The following is a 20,614-nucleotide window of genomic DNA, read 5'->3' as shown; positions in this document are numbered from 1 at the left end:
GACCGCTTGCTTGGACGTGCTTAGCAGTCCTCTCCCCAATCCCACTTCTTAAAAGCGAGTTGAGGGTCATGAGAACCCCAACACCTTGGGGGTTGGGTGAGTCTATGGGTGCTTTCGCATAATAGGTGCCCACAAATATCAGGGAAAAGATGGATGATAGGAAAGAGCTACTTTAGGGGAAGAAATGGTCTTTGTCTCCCCACTGGGAGTCTAGCTGTAAACAACAGCTGTGAGACTTGCCTGCTCTCACAAGGTAACAGGAGTCTCCAGGCCTCTGCGGTGCCTTCATCCTGTCCTCATAACCCGGAGGATTATCGTCTTTCCCATGAGTCCCAGGTGCTAAGTGCTTCACATATTCGGACTGGTTCACTTTCCAGTAAGAAGTCCTCAGAGAGGGCAGGGCTTCTGAAGGGAAGGGGAAACATGCTTGGTTTTGTTTTTTACCAACACAGAAAGCTATATCAAATTTTAATAAAAAGTAGTCTGCTGTACTCATGTTCCAGAAAGTACAGCAGGATGGAAAGCTGACCAACATGGCTGATTTACTTTGATCCATGAACCAGATATGCCACATCAGGAAAGAGGAATATAGATAAGAAAAAAGTATTAATGCAGGGGCTGAGGGTGTAGCTCCATATTAAACACTTGCCTAGCATGTGAGAGGCCCTGGGTTCTTCCTCCAGCATGCATACCCACAAATTAAGATAACTAAATACACTACTTTACATAAACTTATCAGTATTCTCAGTGAAATATCAGTTGTGAAAAAATACTGTATGGGCTGGAGTGATGGCTCAGCAGTTAAGAGCACTGGCTTCTTTTTCAGAGGGCATAGGTTCAATTCTCAGCATCCACACAGCAGTTCATAACCTGTAAATCCAGTTCCAGAGGATTAGACATGCTCTTCTGGCCTCTGTAGGCACCAGACATATGTAATGGGCATACATACATGTTGACAAACACTCATACACATTTAAAAATACTGTATGATCAGGATTACTGAGGTGTCTGAATAGCCAGTTCGTAGAGACAGAGAGTAGAATTGTGGGATTGGAATGGGGAAGTTGTTTTTTAAGTAAGTACTGAGTTTCTATTTTGCAAAATTAAAAAGCTCTAGAGACTTGCTGCACAATAGTGTGAATACATAACAGAACTGTACAGTTTGAAACTGTGAGGATGGCAAGTTGATGTTATATATACATAATATATATACATATATAATACATATATACATAAAATACAATATTTTACTTCAAGAACATTTTGTTTCATACACAAAACAATGCATGATGGTAAAGACAAACAAAAGATCAAGTTGGATTTTCCTCAACAATTGAAGATTGAATTAACATGAGAGGTATTTATTGCTAAGGCCAGTAAGATACATCAATGGGAAAAGTACTTGAGACAGGACAGAGAGATGCCTCCGAGGTTAAGAGCACTTGCTGCCCTTCCAGAAGACTAGAGTTTGGTTCCCAGCGCCCACATGGACACTCACAACCATCGATAACTTCAGTTCCAGGGGATCTGATCCCCTCTTCTGGCCTCTACAGACACCAGGCACACATGTGATGCACAGACATACATGCAGGCAAAACACTAATACACATAAATGTAAATCTTAAAAAGAAGAAGGGGGAGGGAGAGAAGGAGGACCGGGTAAAGGCATCTGCCACAGAGCCTGACAATCCAAGTTAGATACCCCCCCACCCACACAGTCGACAAAAAAACCCTACTCCCATTAAGTTCTCTGACCTACACGTGTACCAATGCTTGTGTGCACATGCACAATAAATAAGCAAATAAATGAATAAATAAGGAAGAGCAAGAGAGAGGAGAAAAAGGAAGAGGAAAGAAGGGTGTGGCAGGGAAGGAAGAAAGGACTAAAACTAAGTGTAGTGACGGAGGTCTATAATCCCATCATCAGAGAGCTGAGGCAGGACCTGTAGCAGTCTAAACAGTAAGCTCTGGCCCGGTAAGAGCTACATAGAAGATAGCAGTGTCAAACAAACAACCACAAACCAACCAACCAACCAGCCAACCAAGGGAACTTATGGGAAGGAGTGAAGTACCGCCTTGTACTCATCAGGCCTGCCTGCTCTTAGGAAACTGGATGACACCAGGGGCTGAGAAAAAGCCAGAAGCCTCAGGACGGATGTCAATTCTCCACAACTCAGGGGAGCATCTGCAAGCTCTGTGAAGCCACCCAGGTAAATGCCCCATGGCCTGGACATCCACCTGCTGGAAGAGGAGTCCCCCCACCTTTTGTGGGAGACAACAGTGATGTGTACACGAGGTCAACCTGAGTGGGCTCCCTGTGGGCCTGAGGGCTGGAAGTCCAACTGGTACCGGGCCTACAACTAGTAGAAACAGCAAACAAGATGCATGTGGAAACCATTATCACTGAGTGGAAAAACAGAAAAATGTAAACAACAAAATGAGCTTGATACGTGACACCATGTGTGTAAATTGCAAACACATCCACACAGAAGACAATGCCATATGTGGGACAGGACAGGCAGGGTCTGCTGAAGCACAGTAAGGCGAGATCTCGGGAGAAGTGGAGAGCAGAAAAAGTGGGAGGTGGTGAGGGAAAATGAATTACCATAACTGGATGGGAGCCTCTTTCACAGTAGGAAGGTGCCATAAATTGAGAAATAGAGTCAACTCAGTTCTTTATGCGAGATCATAAAATGAGAGGGTGGGTGGGCATGGAGGAGGACAAAACCTTTGTGAACTAGGAAGATGTGGGTTCAAATCCCAGATGCACCACTTTGGCAACCTGCCCACTCAGTCCTGCCACAGATATTTATTGAGCATGTATTCAGTTCCAAACACTCCTGGGTACTGAAGAGAACAGTGAACAAAATAATGCCAAAAACTAGGGGATAGAGAAATGGATTGGGAATTAAGGACAAGTATGGCTCTTGCAGAGGACCTGTGTTCAATTCCCAGCACCCACGCCAAGCAGTTCACAACTGCCTATAACTCCAGCTCCAGGGAATCCCGTCTTCTGGAGTCTGCTGGTACTCACATGTGCGCATGCACCACACACATAGAAGCAGCCACTCATTAACACAGTGTTGGGGAGATGAGGCAGGAGCATTGAAAGTCTGAGGCCAGCCTGGGCTACAAAGTGAAATCCTGGAACACACACACACACACAGTGCCTAGGATTCACTGGGCCCTAGGTTCAATTGCCATCATAGAATAAACTAGGCATGTTGGTACAAGGTGGAAGAAGCAGCAGGAAAAGTTCAATGTCATTATCCACTACATATTGAGATCAGCTGCACTACATGCAATCTTGTTTTAAGAGAGAGAGAGAGAGAGAGAGAGAGAGAGAGAGAGAGAGAGAGAGAGAGAGAGAGAGAGAGAGAGAACAACATGGTGGCTGGTGTATGCCTGTAATCACAGTACTAGAGAAGCTGAGGCAGAAAGATTCAGAGTTCAAGGCCAGTTTGAGCTACATAGACAGACCCTCTCCTAAGAAAAATAAAAGACAGAAGGGAGTGCAAGACGCGGTGCGAGAGAGAATTTAAAAAAAAAAAAAAAATCACTTTGGCTGCCTCATGGATTCTGAATCGGAGAAAGCCATACAAGATCTGAGTCTCAGTTTCCATAGCTGCAAAATGACAAGAACACCCCTCCACCGGAAGCCGTGGTGAGTAGGATGGAGTAACAGGTCCAAAAGTCTGGATGGCACAGGAGTGCAGACTGGTATTCAAGCCAACTCTTGAGGTCTGAGCCTCTGGGCATGGGCATTTCTTCTCCCTCCTACTGGCCCCTGCAAGCATGAGCCTAAATTGCGCCTGATCACAGTCCGGGCTGTCGCTCACCAAGGCAGCCTCTGGGTGGCGCCGCGGGTCCCGCTACCCGCGAGACGCTGACGTGATCCCGAATCCACTCGGCGCTCCGCAGCTCAGGCCTGCGGAGGACGAGCGGACAGGGCGGGGCCGTTGTAGAGGGCAGGACTTCTCTCCCAGGGAGACGGGGCGGGGCCTGCGCGGGGGCGGGACCTGTTTGGTGGGCGGGGCCGTGGCGGGCTCGGATGGCGGCAGCGCTTGGGCGCCTAGGCGGGCGGGGGCCATGAGCGCCACCCGACCCCAGTTCAGTATCGATGATGCCTTCGAGCTGACCCTGGAGGACGCAGGGCCTGGGCCTGAGTCCAGCGGGGTCGCCCGCTTCGGGCCGCTGCACTTCGAGCGCCGGGCCAGGTTCGAGGTGGCTGATGAAGACAAGCAGTCCCGGCTGCGCTACCAGGTGAACGGCCCGGCCCATCTCACTCTCTTGTCCGGGATAGGGCGGGACCCCAGGCCGGCCCCGGAGAACCCTAATTCCGGAGACTCTGCCTAGAGACCCCAGCGGAGTGGGAAACTTTCCCCCAGACGTGTCTGCTCACCCAGAATTATATCCTTGCCCTCTGAACTCCGAGTTCGGTCCCCATGCAGCTTTGGGGAGCCGCAAGCCCGGACCAGGAACTCAGACCTCAGCATCAGTGGAGAGCCCACCATCCTGGATACTGACACCCCATTACCACCCCTCCGGGTTTGGAGAGCACTTTGTATCTAAACTAGACCTTGCGGGTCCTTGCAGACCACATGACCTATGGAGAATCTGCATCCTGCTTTGAGAATCACCCTAGCAGTGGAGGTCCCACACACATGATGTGTTAGCCCATCTCTTGACTCCAACTACACCATAAATCATTGTCCCAGACAGCCGCCCCCAACCCTAGCGTTCTTTGAGACATAGGAACTAGAGACCTGCGCTCTGCTAAACCAAGTCCAGAGCTTCTCTATGTTGGGCCCCAGTAAAACCCTAAGAACCCCATTTGGGTGGTCACCTGTTCCTGGGATCCATGCTGAGAGCCCGCCACCCACTCCTGCTGACTTCTGTGTCAAAGCCCCCAGTAGCCACCTACTTCCTACCTGGGTTTCAGTTTCTGAATCATCAAACCGGTTGTGCTGGGAGGACAGGGAGAGCAGAGAGCAGCTGCCAGGCATGCCAGGCAGAAGGTGTCTGGCTGCTTTTCTCCTCTCCCCAGAGGGGGAGTGAAAAGGCCCAAACCCAGCAACCTCTCTGAACCCTGTGTTCTGGAACAGAACCTGGAAAATGATGAGGATGGAGCCCAGGCCTCTCCAGAGCCCGATGGGGGAGTCAGCACCAGGTCAGGGCCAGGTGGGGACCCACCCTGCATCCCAAGACCCATGTCTCCGGCTCCCGTCTGCAGGAACCTGCCCGGTCCCCACCCTGCTGCACTCATCTGTCCTATGAGGATCCCTAGCCCTCCTTCCCTCATGGGATCTCCTGTCCAGCTGGGTCACCTCACCTTAGTGCCCAGTGCCTGCAGCTTACCACTGCGAGGCTTTTTATCTCCTAGGAATCCTCAGTTTAACTCGGCCCCCACCTTCCCTTTTTCATTTCTCTTAACACACACCCCACTCTATAATTTACTCTCACCCCCAACCTTGTCCCCTTTCGGGGCCCTCTATCCTGCAGGGTTTAGCCTCAGTCCCTACACACAACCTCATTTTATTTTGACTCTATCCTCCTCTTTATCTCCTCCTCCCCGCTCCCCATCCTTCTGTCCTTCAGGGATTCTGGGCACATGTCCATGCGTAGTTCTCAGTGGTCCTTCAGCACCATCAGCAGCACCACCCAGCGCTCCTACAATGCCTGCTGCAGGTGAGAGCCTCTCCCTTGGAGTTCAGCGTCTGTCTGCCAGCCAGCCCTGGCTCCCCACTGCCTCACCTCCTTGACTTGTGTCCATCTCTCTTGCCACCCAGCTGGACCCAACATCCTTTGATCCAGAAAAACAGACGGGTAGTTCTGGCCTCCTTTCTGCTCCTGCTGCTGGGGCTAGGTGAGTGTCCTGATGGCCTGTCTTCCCTCCCTCCTATGAGCAGGCTCTGTAGCCACTTGGCATGTTGGGCCTTCCTGAGCAACTGGGGCTATGAGAGGATTAGCCTTAGGGTCCTGATCATCTGTCCAGAGAGCACCAAGGGTGAGACTGGAACCTGATTCAGTGCTTTTTAAATTACTATTTCCTTTTTTAAAAAAAGTTTTTTTAGGCCGGGCAGTGGTGGCACATGCCTTTAATCCCAGCACTCGGGAGGCAGAGGCAGGTGGATTTCTGTGAGTTCGAGACCAGCCTGGGCTACAGAGTGAGTTCCAGGAAAGGCGCAAAGCTACACAGAGAAACCCTGTCATTTTTAATATTTATTTTTTATGTATATGTACCATGTGCTTGCAGTCTCCAGTGAAGTCAGAAAAGGGAACTGGATGCCTTGGAACTGGAGTTGTAGAGGGTTGTGAGCCACTCTGTGGGTGCTAACCAAACCTGGGTCCTCTGCAAGAGCAGTAAGTGCTCTTAACTGAGCCATCTCTCCAGCTCCCCTACCCCTTTTAAGTTTTTTGGTTTTTTTTGGGGGGGGGGGTTGGTTTTTCGAGACAGGGTTTTTCTGTGTAGCTTTGTGCCTTTCCTGGGACTCACTCTGTAGCCCAGGCTGGCCTCGAACTCACAGAGATCCACCTGGCTCTGCCTCCTGAGTGCTGGGATTAAAGGTGTGGGCCACCACCACCCAGCCCTTTTAAGTTTTTTGAGACAGGGTCTCATGTAACTCAAAAGTGAAGTATGTTCTTGAACGTTTGATCATCCTGCCCCTACGTCCCATATTCTGGGTTTACAGGTATGCATCACTATGCCCAGCTTACTTTATTTTATTTATTTATTTATGTATTTATGTATCTTTCCATCTATTTATTGTTTTTTTTTTGAGACAGAGTTTGTCTGTGTAGACTTGGTTGTCCTGGAACTTGCTCTGTAGACCAGGCTGGCCTCAAACTCAGAGATCCTGCCTCTGACTCCTGAGTGCTGGGACTAAAGCCATGTGCCTCACCCCCCTCCCACACCCTACCCCACCTCCTCACTACTTATTTCCTTTTTAAATTTAATCTGTTTAGTCTACCATAGGACCAGAGAATGGAGAGGTAACAGCTTCCATTTATTCTGTGTTGACTACTGCCAGGTCCATTTCCCCCCACCTTACAGAGGTGGCAAGTAAGAGGCAGAGGCCAGAGCCTGTTTGTGAAGGCAGCCCAGTGCTCAGGACACTAGTGTCCCTGAGGCCAGGCATCAGGCCTGCTTCTTCTTCTCTGGGGTATGTGATCTGACCAGGACCTTTTTCTATCTCACACTGTTCAGTAGGGAAACTGAGGCCCAGCACAGGCAGGTTTCACAGCCAGTTATTTCTGACTTCTTTACGGGACGGAGATGAAAAGTCCTCAGAACATCCAGGGTTGAGATCAACAGGGGTCATAAGGAAGGACCAACTGTGGCTGCCACCCTTGGTCTCCTTCCCTTCCTTCTCCAGGAAGGTCAAAGGCCCCAGCCAGCTAGGTCTCCTGGCCAGAAATCCAATCTTCACCTCTAGGTGTTTGAGTGCAGGGGACAGAGCTGCCACCTGCCAGCACCACTGCAGGCCAGGCACTGGTGACACCTACTGCCAGCTTCTCCTCAACCCAGCAAAGCCAAGCATTGATAGCGTCCTGATTTTGGAAGTAAGGACACAGGCTGGGGCTGGAGAGGGGCTTCCTCAGGTTGCAGCTGGGAGGAAGATGAGCTGGGATTTAGACCCACACCGGTGACTGCCAAGGCTCATAGAGATCACCAGAGAGCCACCAAGGGCTCTAGGGAATTAGAAAAAGATGTTTACTCTAACAGCAGAACCTGCAGCCCTAAGCTGGTTCAGGGAGTGAGTGTGAACCTCCTTCTGAGGTGCTCTTTGTAAAACATGATGTCTACAAAAGTCCTGAGTGGGGCTGGAGAGATGATGGCTCAGAGGTGAAGAGCACTGGCTGCTCTTCCAGAGGTCCTGAGTTCAATTCCCAGCACCCACATGGTGGCTCACAACCATCTATAATGAGATCTGGTGCCCTCTTCTGACAAGCAGGCATGCGTGAAAGCAGAATACTGTATACATTAAAAAAAAAAAAGTCCATGGTGGCCCCACAGGCCCCCTGGCTCCACCCTACCCCAAGAGTCCTCGAGGACAGATAGGAAAAGTGGGTCCAGGTATGACCTGTCCACCAAAGGCCACATCCCAGCCTGGGACAGCAGGCCATCCCAGACTTCTCCAGCCCAGGTTCTTCTTGTTCAGTCTCATCAAGTGCTGGTGGCTCTTATAAAGCCTCGGGTTCCCTCCAGACTCTGAGTTCTCTCCTGAATTCTTTCTCTGCCTGGATGACTGCCACGGGAACAGCTTCTCTGTGTCCCACTGGGGCGTGGTTTAGTTCATCAAGGCATCTCATAGAATGCTTAGCTCGGGGCCTGGCAGTGCTGTTACTGTTCCCTGGACTGACTGGAGGCAGCTGCTTCAAGTTCCCACAGACCTCTTCCCGAATGTGGATCATAGCTTTCAGGGTCTTGTTGGTCCCTCCAGTAAGAAGGGCCATGAGACAAAGATCTATCTGCTTTCCTGTTACATTTATTTTTTCTTTTGTGTGTATGTAGGGGTTGAAGGAGGATACATGCCACAGCCCAAGTGGGGTCAGAGAATTATTGCAAGATTCAGCTCTCTGCTTCCACCATGTGGGTCCAAGGGATTGAAGTCAAGTAGCTGGGCTTGATGGCAAGCTCCCCTACCCATTGAGCCATCTTGCTGTCATCCCCCATCTGCCTTTTTTCTGGAGGAAACAGGGTCTCTTTGTGTAGCCCCAGTTGTCCTGGAACTCACTCTGTAGACCAGCTTGGTCTCACAGAGATCTGTCTGCCTCTCCCTCCTGAGTACTGGGATTAAAGGTATGCACTACCATGCCAGGCCCCTATCTGCCTTTTATGGTGGAATTCTTGGTACCAGGCATGCAGAGGACGTTCAGTAAGTGTTTGTTGAGTGACTGAAAGGTCACACCAAACAGCAGTAAAAACTCCCATTTCATAGCTATTTCCCAGGGCCTGCCAAGTATGCCGCCCTGAAAACACAGCTTGGTGAGCATCCTGGGGAGGTATGCTGCCCAGTGGACAGCAGTTTAGGTGGGCGACATCAGGTGGGAGCCGGGCTGAGAGGCAGGTGTGGAAGATCCTGCCCTCACTCCGCCTGTCCTTCCCTCCACGACCCCATGTGTGTGCAGTGCTTATCCTGGTCGGCGTGGGACTGGAGGTGGCCCCCTCTCCAGGTGAGCGCCCCTCCTGCCTGGGTCCTCGGCAAGCCCTCCCAACTCCCAGCACGAATCAGCCACCTTCCAGGAAGGAGGGAGGTCTTCCCGGACAGCCCCCAGGAACCCCTAGTCCCGAGCTGTCCGTTTCTTCCTACCACAGGTGTCTCCAGCGCCATCTTCTTCGTGCCAGGCGTCCTGCTGTTAGTCCCGGGAGGTGAGAGTGGCGTGAAATGGGGCGGGGCATGGGTGGGGCGGGGCCAGGCCCCCTTACTGACAGACACCGCCCCGCAGTCTACCACGTGATCTTCATCTACTGTGCTGTCAAGGGCCACCGGGGCTTCCAGTTCTTCTACCTGCCCTACTTTGAGAAGTGAGCTGCAGCTGGCCAATGGGATACCAGAGATCCAAGGCCTCAGGCCACCTCCACACGTCCACAGGGCGGACCTCCAACCTACGCCCAGTTCTGTCCCTTTCGCCTGGAAGGAAAAGGCCCTCTGGGAGCCTCACGACCACCAGCCCCGTCTGGATTTGCTCAGGGAGTTTGGGGCATTGCCAGCCTGGGGATGTTGCCCCTTAACCTGATGTGTGCCTTAGTTTATTCCTGGGCCCTGGAATCCTGGGTTGGTGTAATTTTGTGCTAATAAAAGTGTAATTATTCCCAGCAGGGACAGTCACTTTTCTGTCCCACCAGGCCTGGCCCAGCCCACTAACAACCACAGCTCTCTTCTACAAAGGTTTAGTAAAGGACTCAGCTGGGGCTGTGGAGGACCACCAACCTCTCACGGCATCTAGGACAGCCTGGTGATCTCAGCAATGCCCAAGGTCACCATCATGTCCAGGGCAGAGCTGGATGAAGAAGCGGTCCCAGCCTCCCTGCCTTCAACCCTGAGGAGACTCAACTGTCTTCGTTGTGTAACAGACCAGCACCTGTCCTGGTGGCCTTAGCAAAGGCCCTGAGAGATGACGCAGGCCTGGGGTCTGGAGGCTGCTATCCTGGTTCCAGCCGGGCTCTAGGGCCCTAGGCTGCCAGAGCCATCTCTAAATGTGGGTCATGTGGGACAGCAGTGCTCCTCCACCCACTGCCCTACTTCTAGGCCCAGAGATTGGGAGCACAGAAGAGCAGAGGGTGTGGGAGCACAACTTCTCAGCGGAGCACCACAGTGACAAGGAGACTTTTCGAGTCACCAAATGTTTGAAGCACCCACCATTTGGAAAATTTGGGCCTCTAATAATGTCTGAAACTTAAACAAACAAAAACTAAACAAACAAAAAACCCCAAACTCTGTAAGGAAATCTGAGTTCACGGTAGTTCTCACGAAACAAGCTATGACAAACACTTCCCCAAATCAAGTCTTGGAATCCTTACTGCCTCAGTCCCATTTCATAGATGAGAAGCCCAAGGCCCCCAGTTTACAAGTGAGGACCAACTCACCAAGGACAAAAACACAACCCAAGCCCCTTCTAAAACTCAGGTAGAGGGGAAAAAAACGGAACAAGGATGGTGTCCTCTGCAGGCCACCAAAAGACTAGCTGAGTGGGTGTTCCATCTTCCAGACCAAAGCATGAGTGTCCACACAACAGGATGCTGCACACCTGAGTCCATGCCTTTATTGAAGGAGTGGACACCTAGTCTTTTTTGTTTTTCAAGACAGGGTTTTTCTGTGTAGTTTTGGTGCCTGTCCTGGATCTTGCTCTGTAGACCAGGCTGGCTTCGAACTCAGAGAGATCTGCCTGGCTCTGCCTTCCAGTGCTGGGGTTAAAGGCGTGCGCCACCACTGCCCGACTTGGACACCTAGTCTTTTGACCTGCTCCTCTCCTGACCCACCCAGACCTTCCACCCTCAGACCTCCAGTCAGAACACCTTAAGTAACTTGCCACTCTGCAGCTAGCCGAACCAAGGACTGATGCAGTTATACAATAAAGGTCTAATGAGATAGCCGAGCGTTGAGGTACTGGCTGCCAAGCCTGGCAGCCTGAGTTCACTCCCTGGGACCCACGTGATGGAAAGAGACGGACTCTCACAAACTCTTTTCTGACCTCTGCATATGCTCCTTGGGATGGACGCACGCACGCACGCACACAGTAAACAGAGAACTGAGGGGCTGGGAGATGGAGCGGTAGAGAGAGCCCTTGCTTGCAATTGTGAGGATCTGAGTCAGAATCTGGAACATATATAAAGCCAGACGCAGTAGTGTATGTGTCATCCCAGCTTCTATAGAGAAGGGATGTGGAGGCAGGAGAATCCCTGGAAGCTTGCAGGCCTGGTATCTGAAGTTCCAAGACAGCAAGAGCTGCACCTTTCTCAAAGTGGAAGGTGACGACCAGCTGAGGTTTCCTTCTGATCTCTACGTCTGTGCTATGGCATCCTCATGCCCCACGCCCAGATTTTTTTAATTTTAAATTTATTACTTTTTTTTTAAATTTTGTGTGACTAAGTGTTTTGCCTGCATGCATGTCTGTGGACCACATGTATGCCTAGTGCCCATGGAGGTAGTGAACCTCCATGTGGATACCGGGAATTAAACCCAGGTCGTTTGCAAGAACCACTGCACCAACTCTCCAACCTGATTTGTTTTTTAACTAGCAAAGTGAGAAAGACAAAATCCAAGCCCACAGTTTGTATTATCAGCACACTCACACAGTTATAGTCCAATAATCACAATGAGAACAAAGAAAACAAAGGAAAATTTCAAAACTGTTCACTGAGGCTGGCAAGACAGCTCATTGGGTAAAAGCACTATTACACATTCCTAACAGCTTGCATCCAGTCCCCAGATCTACTGCTGAAAGACAGACTGACCCTCAGAATTGTCCTCCATATGTTCACCCTGGCAGGCACTCACTTGTACTCACAAACAATAATAATGGTTTTTTTAAAGACAGTTTCTCTGTGTACCCTGACTGGCCTGGAGCTCGCTACCTAGACCAGGTTGGCCTTGAATTCACAGAGATCTACCTGCCTCTGTCTCCCCAGGGCTGGAATTAAAGATATGTACCACCATGGCTTAAAAAAAAAAAATTGTTAAGTGAGTAGACTCAATTGCGATTCCATTCTTTGACCCAGTATGCATCGCTTAAAATTGTATTGTAACCAATGAGCTTTCTTCTTTTGTTATAATTGCACTACTTATTTGGGAGTAGAGGTTCATATGCACTATGCCGTGTGTACAGGTCAGAAGAACTGAGAAGGTTCTCTCCTTCCGCATGCGGATCCCAGGGCCTGAACTCCGTCTTCAGACTTGGCAGCGTCACCTCCCGAGCCGTCTCACCGGGCCTTCCTTTTCACTCTTGCCTTTTTTAGTGATGCACTCAAGCCCAGGACCTTGCCAGTGCTTGGCAAGCACTGTGCCATTAAGTCACACTCCAACCCAGAGCTTCCTTTTATTGGTTAACCGCTCTAACCCAGATGGCGCTGGCCACGACGCTTCTCAAAGAACGCCGGAGACCTAAACTCTAGACACCATAAACAGTGTTTCTTTATCGTGAAGCACGCTGATAGGAGGCATAAATATTTTCTCAGTGGCTGTGGGTGGCTGGTGCATGCCTTTACTCCCAGCATTCGGGAGCAGGACAGAGGCAAAGAGGGTCTCTGTGAGTTCCAGGCCAGCCAGGCTACCCTGTCTCAACGAAGAAAAGAAAAAAAAAAAGCTTTTCCCCAGACTTCTAGTGTAAATCAAAATTCTTCATTTTCCTCCTTGCCTCCTCTGTTGGATTTTTGAATGGTATACTCTGTGTCTGTTACCCTCCAGGCTAACCTTAAGTGAAGTCCACTCAAATGGGTGTCCGTCGCTGCCGAGTGTGAGAGCCCAGGCCCGCAAGCCTCAATCCCTCAGTGTCGGCTCCCCCCAGGCCCCACATTGAGCTCCCCAAGCTTTGGAGACCTCAGAGCAGCCCCTCCTTCCCAGTTCTTTCGTTGTTGGACCATCATGCTAGTACTGGGATTACTAGCATGTCCTGCCACACCCAGATTCACATTCACTTTTCATTCATGACAGAGGGCGGTAGGGGGGGGTTGACAGAGCATGCACATGCTAAAGAACAACTTTGTGAAGTTGGTTCTCTCTTTCCATCATGTGAATTTTATTTATTTATTTATTTATTTATTTATTTATTTATTTATTTATTTATTATTTTGGTTTTTTGAAACAAGGTTTCTCTGTGTAGCTCTGGCTGTCTTGGAACTCACTATTGTAGACCAGGCTGGCACTTGAACTCATGGAGATCCACCAGCCTCTGCCTCTGCCTCCCAAATGCTAGGATTAAAGGAAGGCACCACCACCGCCCAGCCCTCAAGGATCTAGTTCAGGCTTGGTGGCAAGAGCTTTTATCTGCTGAGCCATTTTACCTGGTCCAAGTTCACTTTTCAAAGCAGCACTTTATACACGTAAGTATCGGGAAATGATCCGGTCACCCTCTCAATCTACCATGTCCTAGGAGTTCCCCCACAGCGCACTATGCCTGGTTTCCTGGTTTCTTGGAATGCAGCCAATGTTGGGGAACTCCCTATCGCTCCAGGATCTGGAGAGATTCGAATCTTGTTCTCCACTGGGAACTGCAACCAGCTGCGACTTTTCCCTCTACGGCTTGGGAGTGGGAGAAAAAGACAGCAAGGCAGACCCTGGAGTCGGTCGGGTGTGGCCACGGTAGAGGCATTCTACAGTTGGGGAGGATCTCTCCATCCTGGGGAAGGGTGTGGTCGTCTGGATCCTGCCGGTATCTGGGCCTCAGGGGCAGTAGGTTGTCCCTGCAGGCGCCTCAGCCAGTAGACAGCATCATTACAAATTCTGCAGGAGAGACAGGTCGGGGAAGGCCAAGCCAGGTCAGGGATGGAGGAGGTTCAAAGTGCTAGAGGCATGGGAGAGGCGTCTGCGAGGGTGACTCACCATCGAAGTCTATGGTGCCATCCCCATTGAGGTCCATCTCCCGCAACATCTCATCCAGCTCAGTGCCCTCCAGCGGCTCCCCCAGCAGAGCGGGTGCTGCCTGCCGCAGCTCTGCCACTGTGATCCGTCCATCCCTGTCCTTGTCAAACTGTCAAGACAGAGAGTCCGAGCGGGGCTCCTACCCACGTTGTCTCCCGAAGTGGCTCTTCTTGTTTTCTTTCTTCCTTTTTTTTATTTGAGATAGGGTCTCACTATGTCATCCTGCCCAGGCTGGTCTCAAATGCACAGTTTCTCTTGCCTCTGCCTCCCAAGTGCTGGGATTAAAAGCGTGGGCCCACATGCTTGGCCTCCTTGGGTTGCTTTAGGTGGTTGGTTTATATTGTTGAGACAGTGTCTCATGAAGACCTGGCTGGCCTCAAACTCACTATGTAGTGGAGTATAGCCTTGAACTCCTTAGCCTCCTGCCTTCGCCATCTCCCAAGTCTTTGGATTACATGTGTACCACCATGCCCTGGTTTTGTTTGTTGCTAAGGATTGAACCCAGGGCTTTGGGCATACTAAGTATTCACTTTACCAACTGAACTACACCCTATTCTTGGCTCTACTCCTGCCACTGCCTGATCCAGGGCAATGATGCTTCCCACCAGGTATCTAACCCTTCCCATCCTCAGGAGTCAGGACTGCCTCCTAGAGGAGGATTCTCTGATCGAAGACCTTATGGGAATAAGCCGAGCCCTCTCTACCTGTCCCCAGACCCTAGTCTTGCCTCTCTGGGTCTCCTGAAGGTTCCCAATAAGGACGAAGTCCATGCTTGCCTCCACGTGCACTCCTTACCTCTCGGAAGGCGATGCGGAGCTCTCGTACACCCAACATGTGAGCTGTCTCCTCCCTCAGCTTTGGGCTTATCAGCTCCACAAACTCTTCAAAATCCACAAAGCCACCCACTGTGGACCCAAGCAGAGCGTCACAATCTACTCACTGAGATGCTACATTCTCTGTCTTCCCACCAGGGCTCTGAGCTCAGGAAGGCTCGCCTAGGTCCTTGCTCAAAGAGGGGTTTCTTGGCTATTGTGGGGGTCAGGGATGCTCCTGTTCTCCATGAAGCCCCAGTGGGCCAGAAAGAGACCTGGCTTCAGAGAAGGCAGCCCAAGTTCAAATCCTGTTGCTGTTTGAGGTCTTGGGTGGCTTACCAGCCCTCTTGTTCTCACCCTGGGATGGACCTGGAAGAAGGTACTCCACAGAGCAGTGCTCTAGCTGAGTAGGGCTAAGCAGGAAGCTCTAAATTGTGAGATATTTGTACACTGTGAATAGGTGTCACTGTGATTGGTTTAATAAAGAGATGGACGGCCAATAGCTAGGCAGGAAGAGGTTAGGCGGGACTTCCAGGGACAGAGAGGACTCTGGGAAAAAGAAAGGCAGAGTCACCAGTCAGACACAAAGGAAGCATCATGGAGAGTATGGAGAGATGAGATAACGAGTCACATGACAGAACATAGATGACAATAAGTGGGTTAATTTAAGTTATAAGAGCTAGTGGGACAAGCCTAAGCTAAGACCACACTTTTACAATTAATAATAAGTCTTTGTGCCATTATTTAGGGCTGGCAGTGGAAAAGAAAGCCATCTACACAGTAAATACCTTCTAAAAGCACTGCCATGCCATTGTCAGACCCTCAGTTCTAAAATGTCATTAGTCCCCTACAACTCCAAGGGACAAGTAAGAACTTCAGGGGAAAAGAGATGCGTGATCCTAGAATGTGCATTGTGCTTTTTGAGGCATGGTCTCTATTCAGTCTTCACTGGTCTGGAGCTCACTATGTAGACCAGGCTGGCCTTGAACTCACAGAGATCCTCCTGCCTCTGCTTCCCCAGAGACATTATTAAAGGCATGTGCCACCATGCCTGGCTCTGGTTAATTTTTGTGTGTGTCCATTTGACATAAGCTAGGGTCATTTAAGAAGAGAAATTTCAATTGAGGAAATGCCTCCCTCAGAGTGGCCCTGTCTGTGGGACATTTGCTTGATTAATGATTGATGTGAGAGGGCCCAGTCCATCATGAGTGGTACCACTGCTGGGAAGGTGGGCCTGGGAAGTATAAGAAAGGTAGCTGAACAGGCGCCTGGAGAGCGAGGCAGTCAGGAGCACTTCTCCACGGTTTCTGTTTCAGTTCCTGCCTCCAGGTTCCTGACTTGAGTTCCTGCTCTGACTTCCCTCAACGATCGATCGATTGTAAGTTGTAATACAAATAAACGCTTTTCTCTCCAAGTTGCTTTTGGTCATGGTATTGATCACTGCAATAGAAAGCAAGCCAGGATGTGTACATCGATGGCAAATCCCATGCTCATTTTGGAAATTGTTGTAAAGTGAAAGAAAGAACCAAGAGCAGTAGATGACCCCAAGGGATAAAGATGCCCGTCACCCAACCTGATGACCTGAGTTTGCGTAGCTCTCTGGGACCCACCTGATAGAAGCACTCACTCCCAACAGCTCTGTTCTGACCTCCAAATGCACACTATGGCACACACATCCCCCACTAATCATAACTAAAATTAAAAATCACATGACTGTGGCCCGCCCACCCTCTAGGTAACTGGGCTGGCTCCCGAACCAATCACCCAGCAGGGCTCCATCACTGACTGCGCATCTTCACGTGCTGTGACACTTCAAGGAGCTCCATCTCCGTGGGCATGTAGCCCAGCGTCCGCATGCAGTCACCCAGCTCCCGGTAGCCGATGTAGCCATCCTGGTCAGTGTCAAACTCCTCAAAGGCGGCCTGAAGCTCTGCAGGGTTAGCAGAAGTCAGACCAGGAAGTCAGACCCAGGGTCACCTTCCACCTCCCAGCAACAGTGAGAGACACTCACCCTCCAACTCCTCAGGGCCCAGTTCACGATCCTGTAGGGGAGTAAGCCAACATGTCCCTGTTTGCCACAGCTCCTCCAACCCCTCCAAGTGCCCTGTGCAGGGCTGGCCCCACCAAAGCAGCTGAAAGACAGCTAGAATCGAGCCGGGCATTGGTGGCGCACGCCTTTGATCCCAGCACTTGGGAGGCAGAGGCATTGCGGAGGCAGTGACATCCTACAGAGCGAGATCCAGGACAGGCTCCAAAACTACACAGAGAAACCCTGTCTCAAACAACAACAAAACAAACAAACAAAAAAACAGGTAAAATCCTACAGAGCCACCTTTTCCCCATCCTCTTGGAACTTCAGATGAATTCTCCAAGATGCCTGGTGTGAGGACTTCTGGTCACTATACCAGCAGTCCCAAAGCCAACCTTGTCCTGCATTGCCTGCCCCCCACCCCCGGTCTTCTGGGGTACAAGAAGCCACCACTCAGCCCTGTCCTGTCTTTCCCAATCTGGCACAAAAAGCAGGAGGCCTGGACATGCAGGGATAAAGATAAGGATAGTTATCCTCAATCCCCCACCCCTATACCCCCTGACCTTTCCAAAGATGCGGTTGAGCAGGGGCCCATAAGTCCTTTGGGCAGCGTCCTGCTGGGGGTCAGGACGATGTCGGTGGGACTGTCGGTGAGAGGCTTGCCCAGGCGGTGCTGAGGATGGCTCATCCTGCCCCGCTCTAGTCTTTGGGGGGTTCTTGCTGCTTCCTGAGGCTTCAGAGCCCTGGCCAGAGGACTGCTTTCCAGAACTGGCCTTCTGAGACCCTGGCAGCTGCCTCTCCTTCTTGCTCCTTCTTCTGGTCAAGGTGAAGCCCTCAGCAGCACTCCCAGGAGATGCAACTCCTTCGGGGGTCTTCTGGGGGTCAGGAACCTGCTGTGAGCCATGCTCTGTTGCCATGTAGAGGATAACAGGACTCAGAGATGCAGCTCCCTGGAGTGCCCTTGGTTCTCAGGACCCAGAAAGCTGCTTATAGCCCCCCAGGCTTGAGCTGATCACCTGGGAGCCACAGTGAGGGGGATTAGGGTAAACGAGTCAGGCAGCCAGCCTAATCCCTGCCCTCTGCCCCAGGGTGGCCTGGCAGCACCAGATGGGTCTTGAAAACTGTTCTCAGGAGTGAGGGTGCCAGGACACAGCAGCTGCAGTGAGCTCATACTTAATTAAGCTCAGCCACTTATCTAGTAGAAGCAGCCAATTCATCCTTCCAACTCTCAGTTTACCCATCTGTGAAATGGGGGCACACTGCTGCAGAGCTACGCACTCATCCCAGAGTGTGACATGGCTGAACTTAGTGTAGCAAAGGCCCCTTTGGCAGGAGGAGCAATACTGGAAAAGGCTGAGAGTTGTCACCTTGGGTCCCCCATGGAGTGACATCCTAGTTGGGGCAGAGGGAATATGGAACTTTAGAAAAGAGGCCTTGGATGCTGACAGAGGGGTGGAGATGACACAGAATGCCCTGGGCCTTAGGAGCTCCTGCAAAGGGTCTCCATTATCTAACCTTGTTGGGATGGGGGGCCCTGGCTGGTGACTTAGCCCTATGGGGCCACGGTTAGGGTTTCCCAGAGAGCAGACCCATGAATGATTGATGCTCCCTCAGCTTGAGTTTCCTGCCTGTCCGCCTTCATATTGCCACTGGGCGCCATGCGGCAGGCCCCATCGTGGGGCTGGTTGGTGGCTGGACCTTGGGAAAGCAGGCAGCACCCTGCTCCTTCTACCCGGCCTGCACCTCCCAGGTAAGCCAGACAATGCTACAGGCCCTGAGGGAGGGCGTCCAGACTCTGAGGCCAGCAGAGCTAGAGCTCATAGAGGAGACTCTGCCAAGAAAGAGAGAGGTGGAGGTGGGGAGCCATGGGGATACTGGCTACGACCAGGGGTCCAGGTGTGATCTGGCATGTTCCATAGGTAGCTGGTAGCCAATTCCTCTCCACCCTCAAAGGGATGCTTTCTTCCCTCCACCAGCTGGGGGAGGTAGAGTAAGGGCAGCAGAAGGCACTTGGGACTCCTGCCTGGGTGTGTGTCCCTTCCCCCACTCCATTGTGATAATCCTGCCTCCTCTGTACAGCAGCCCACTGCCTCCTCAACACAGCAGTCCACTGCTCCTCTATACAGCAGTCCACTGCCTCCTCTACACAGCAGTCCACTGCTCCTCTATACAGCAGCCCACTGCTCCTCTACACAGCAGTCCACTGCTCCTCTACACAGCAGTCCACTGCTCCTCTTTACAGCAGTCCACTGCTCCTCTATACAGCAGCCCATTGCTCCTCTATACAGCAGTCCACTGCTCCTCTATACAGCAGCCCACTGCTCCTCTATACAGCAGTCCACTGCTCCTCTATACAGCAGTCCACTGCTCCTCTACACAGCAGTCCACTGCTCCTCTATACAGCAGTCCACTGCTCCTCTACACAGCAGTCCACTGCTCCTCTATACAGCAGTCCACTGCTCCTCTACACAGCAGTCCACTGCTCCTCTGTACAGCAGTCCACTGCTCCTCTATACAGCAGTCCACTGCTCCTCTATACAGCAGTCCACTGCTCCTCTACACAGCAGTCCACTGCTCCTCTGTACAGCAGTCCACTGCTCCTCTATACAGCAGTCCACTGCTCCTCTATACAGCAGTCCACTGCTCCTCTACACAGCAGTCCACTGCTCCTCTACACAGCAGCCCACTGCCTCCTCTACACAGCAGTCCACTGCTCCTCTACACAGCAGTCCACTGCTCCTCTATACAGCAGCCCACTGCCTCCTCTACACAGCAGTCCACTGCTCCTCTACACAGCAGCCCACTGCCTCCTCTATACAGCAGTCCACTGCTCCTCTATACAGCAGTCCACTGCTCCTCTACACAGCAGTCCACTGCTCCTCTACACAGCAGCCCACTGCCTCCTCTACACAGCAGTCCACTGCTCCTCTACACAGCAGTCCACTGCTCCTCTATACAGCAGCCCACTGCCTCCTCTACACAGCAGTCCACTGCTCCTCTACACAGCAGCCCACTGCCTCCTCTATACAGCAGTCCACTGCTCCTCTACACAGCAGTCCACTGCTCCTCTATACAGCAGCCCACTGCTCCTCTATACAGCAGCCCACTGCTCCTCTACACAGCAGTCCACTGCTCCTCTACACAGCAGTCCACTGCTCCTCTACACAGCAGTCCACTGCTCCTCTACACAGCAGTCCACTGCTCCTCTACACAGCAGTCCACTGCTCCTCTACACAGCAGTCCACTGCTCCTCTACACAGCAGTCCACTGCTCCTCTACACAGCAGTCCACTGCTCCTCTATACAGCAGCCCATTGCTCCTCTATACAGCAGTCCACTGCTCCTCTATACAGCAGTCCACTGCTCCTCTATACAGCAGTCCACTGCTCCTCTACACAGCAGCCCACTGCCTCCTCTACACAGCAGCCCAAAGGGACAAACGGCTCCTCTGTCCAACTCTGAGGTGCAGGAAAGGAGCACAGGTGCCATTGCCAGACCCGGAAGAGTCCTAGGCTACTCTCAGGACCCTCCCAGCCAGCCTGCCTGGGCCTGGAGGCTCAGACCTCACCTGGCATCCTGAGAAGGGTACTATTGGAGCTTTCCCTCCTGGAATTGTAAATATTGGAAACCCCAGTATATCAGGATCTTGTGAAGGGATAATCCTGTAGTTTTCTTTCTTTTTCCTTCTTTCTG

At 51.4% G+C, this 20,614-nt stretch overlaps 2 protein-coding genes across 2 annotated transcripts; one reads left to right on the top strand and one right to left on the bottom strand.

The window, feature by feature from the left end:
• The first annotated feature begins 4,025 nt into the window (after positions 1-4,025).
• On the top strand, positions 4,026-9,820 carry Tmem134 (transmembrane protein 134). The gene is made up of 7 exons (XM_052760995.1): positions 4,026-4,263; positions 5,106-5,170; positions 5,599-5,688; positions 5,790-5,866; positions 9,133-9,177; positions 9,320-9,373; positions 9,451-9,820. Exons 1-7 carry the CDS (start codon positions 4,090-4,092, stop codon positions 9,531-9,533), a joined length of 588 nt encoding a protein of 195 aa, XP_052616955.1. The 5' UTR covers positions 4,026-4,089; the 3' UTR covers positions 9,534-9,820.
• Positions 9,821-11,715: 1,895 nt separating this feature from the next.
• On the bottom strand, positions 11,716-19,050 carry Cabp4 (calcium binding protein 4). The gene is made up of 6 exons (XM_052760998.1): positions 17,486-19,050; positions 16,905-16,935; positions 16,680-16,823; positions 14,877-14,986; positions 14,043-14,190; positions 11,716-13,943 (listed from the first exon to the last, which is right to left on the bottom strand). The coding sequence occupies exons 1-6, from the start codon at positions 17,837-17,839 to the stop codon at positions 13,915-13,917; spliced, it is 816 nt and encodes a 271-aa protein (XP_052616958.1). The 5' UTR covers positions 17,840-19,050; the 3' UTR covers positions 11,716-13,914.
• Positions 19,051-20,614: the final 1,564 nt, after the last annotated feature.

Source organism: Peromyscus californicus, unplaced genomic scaffold (assembly GCF_007827085.1).
Source record: "Peromyscus californicus insignis strain IS unplaced genomic scaffold, ASM782708v3 Scaffold_4__1_contigs__length_199733344, whole genome shotgun sequence".
Lineage (NCBI taxonomy): Eukaryota > Metazoa > Chordata > Mammalia > Rodentia > Cricetidae > Peromyscus > Peromyscus californicus.
This window is presented reverse-complemented; position numbering and strand designations above follow the sequence as displayed.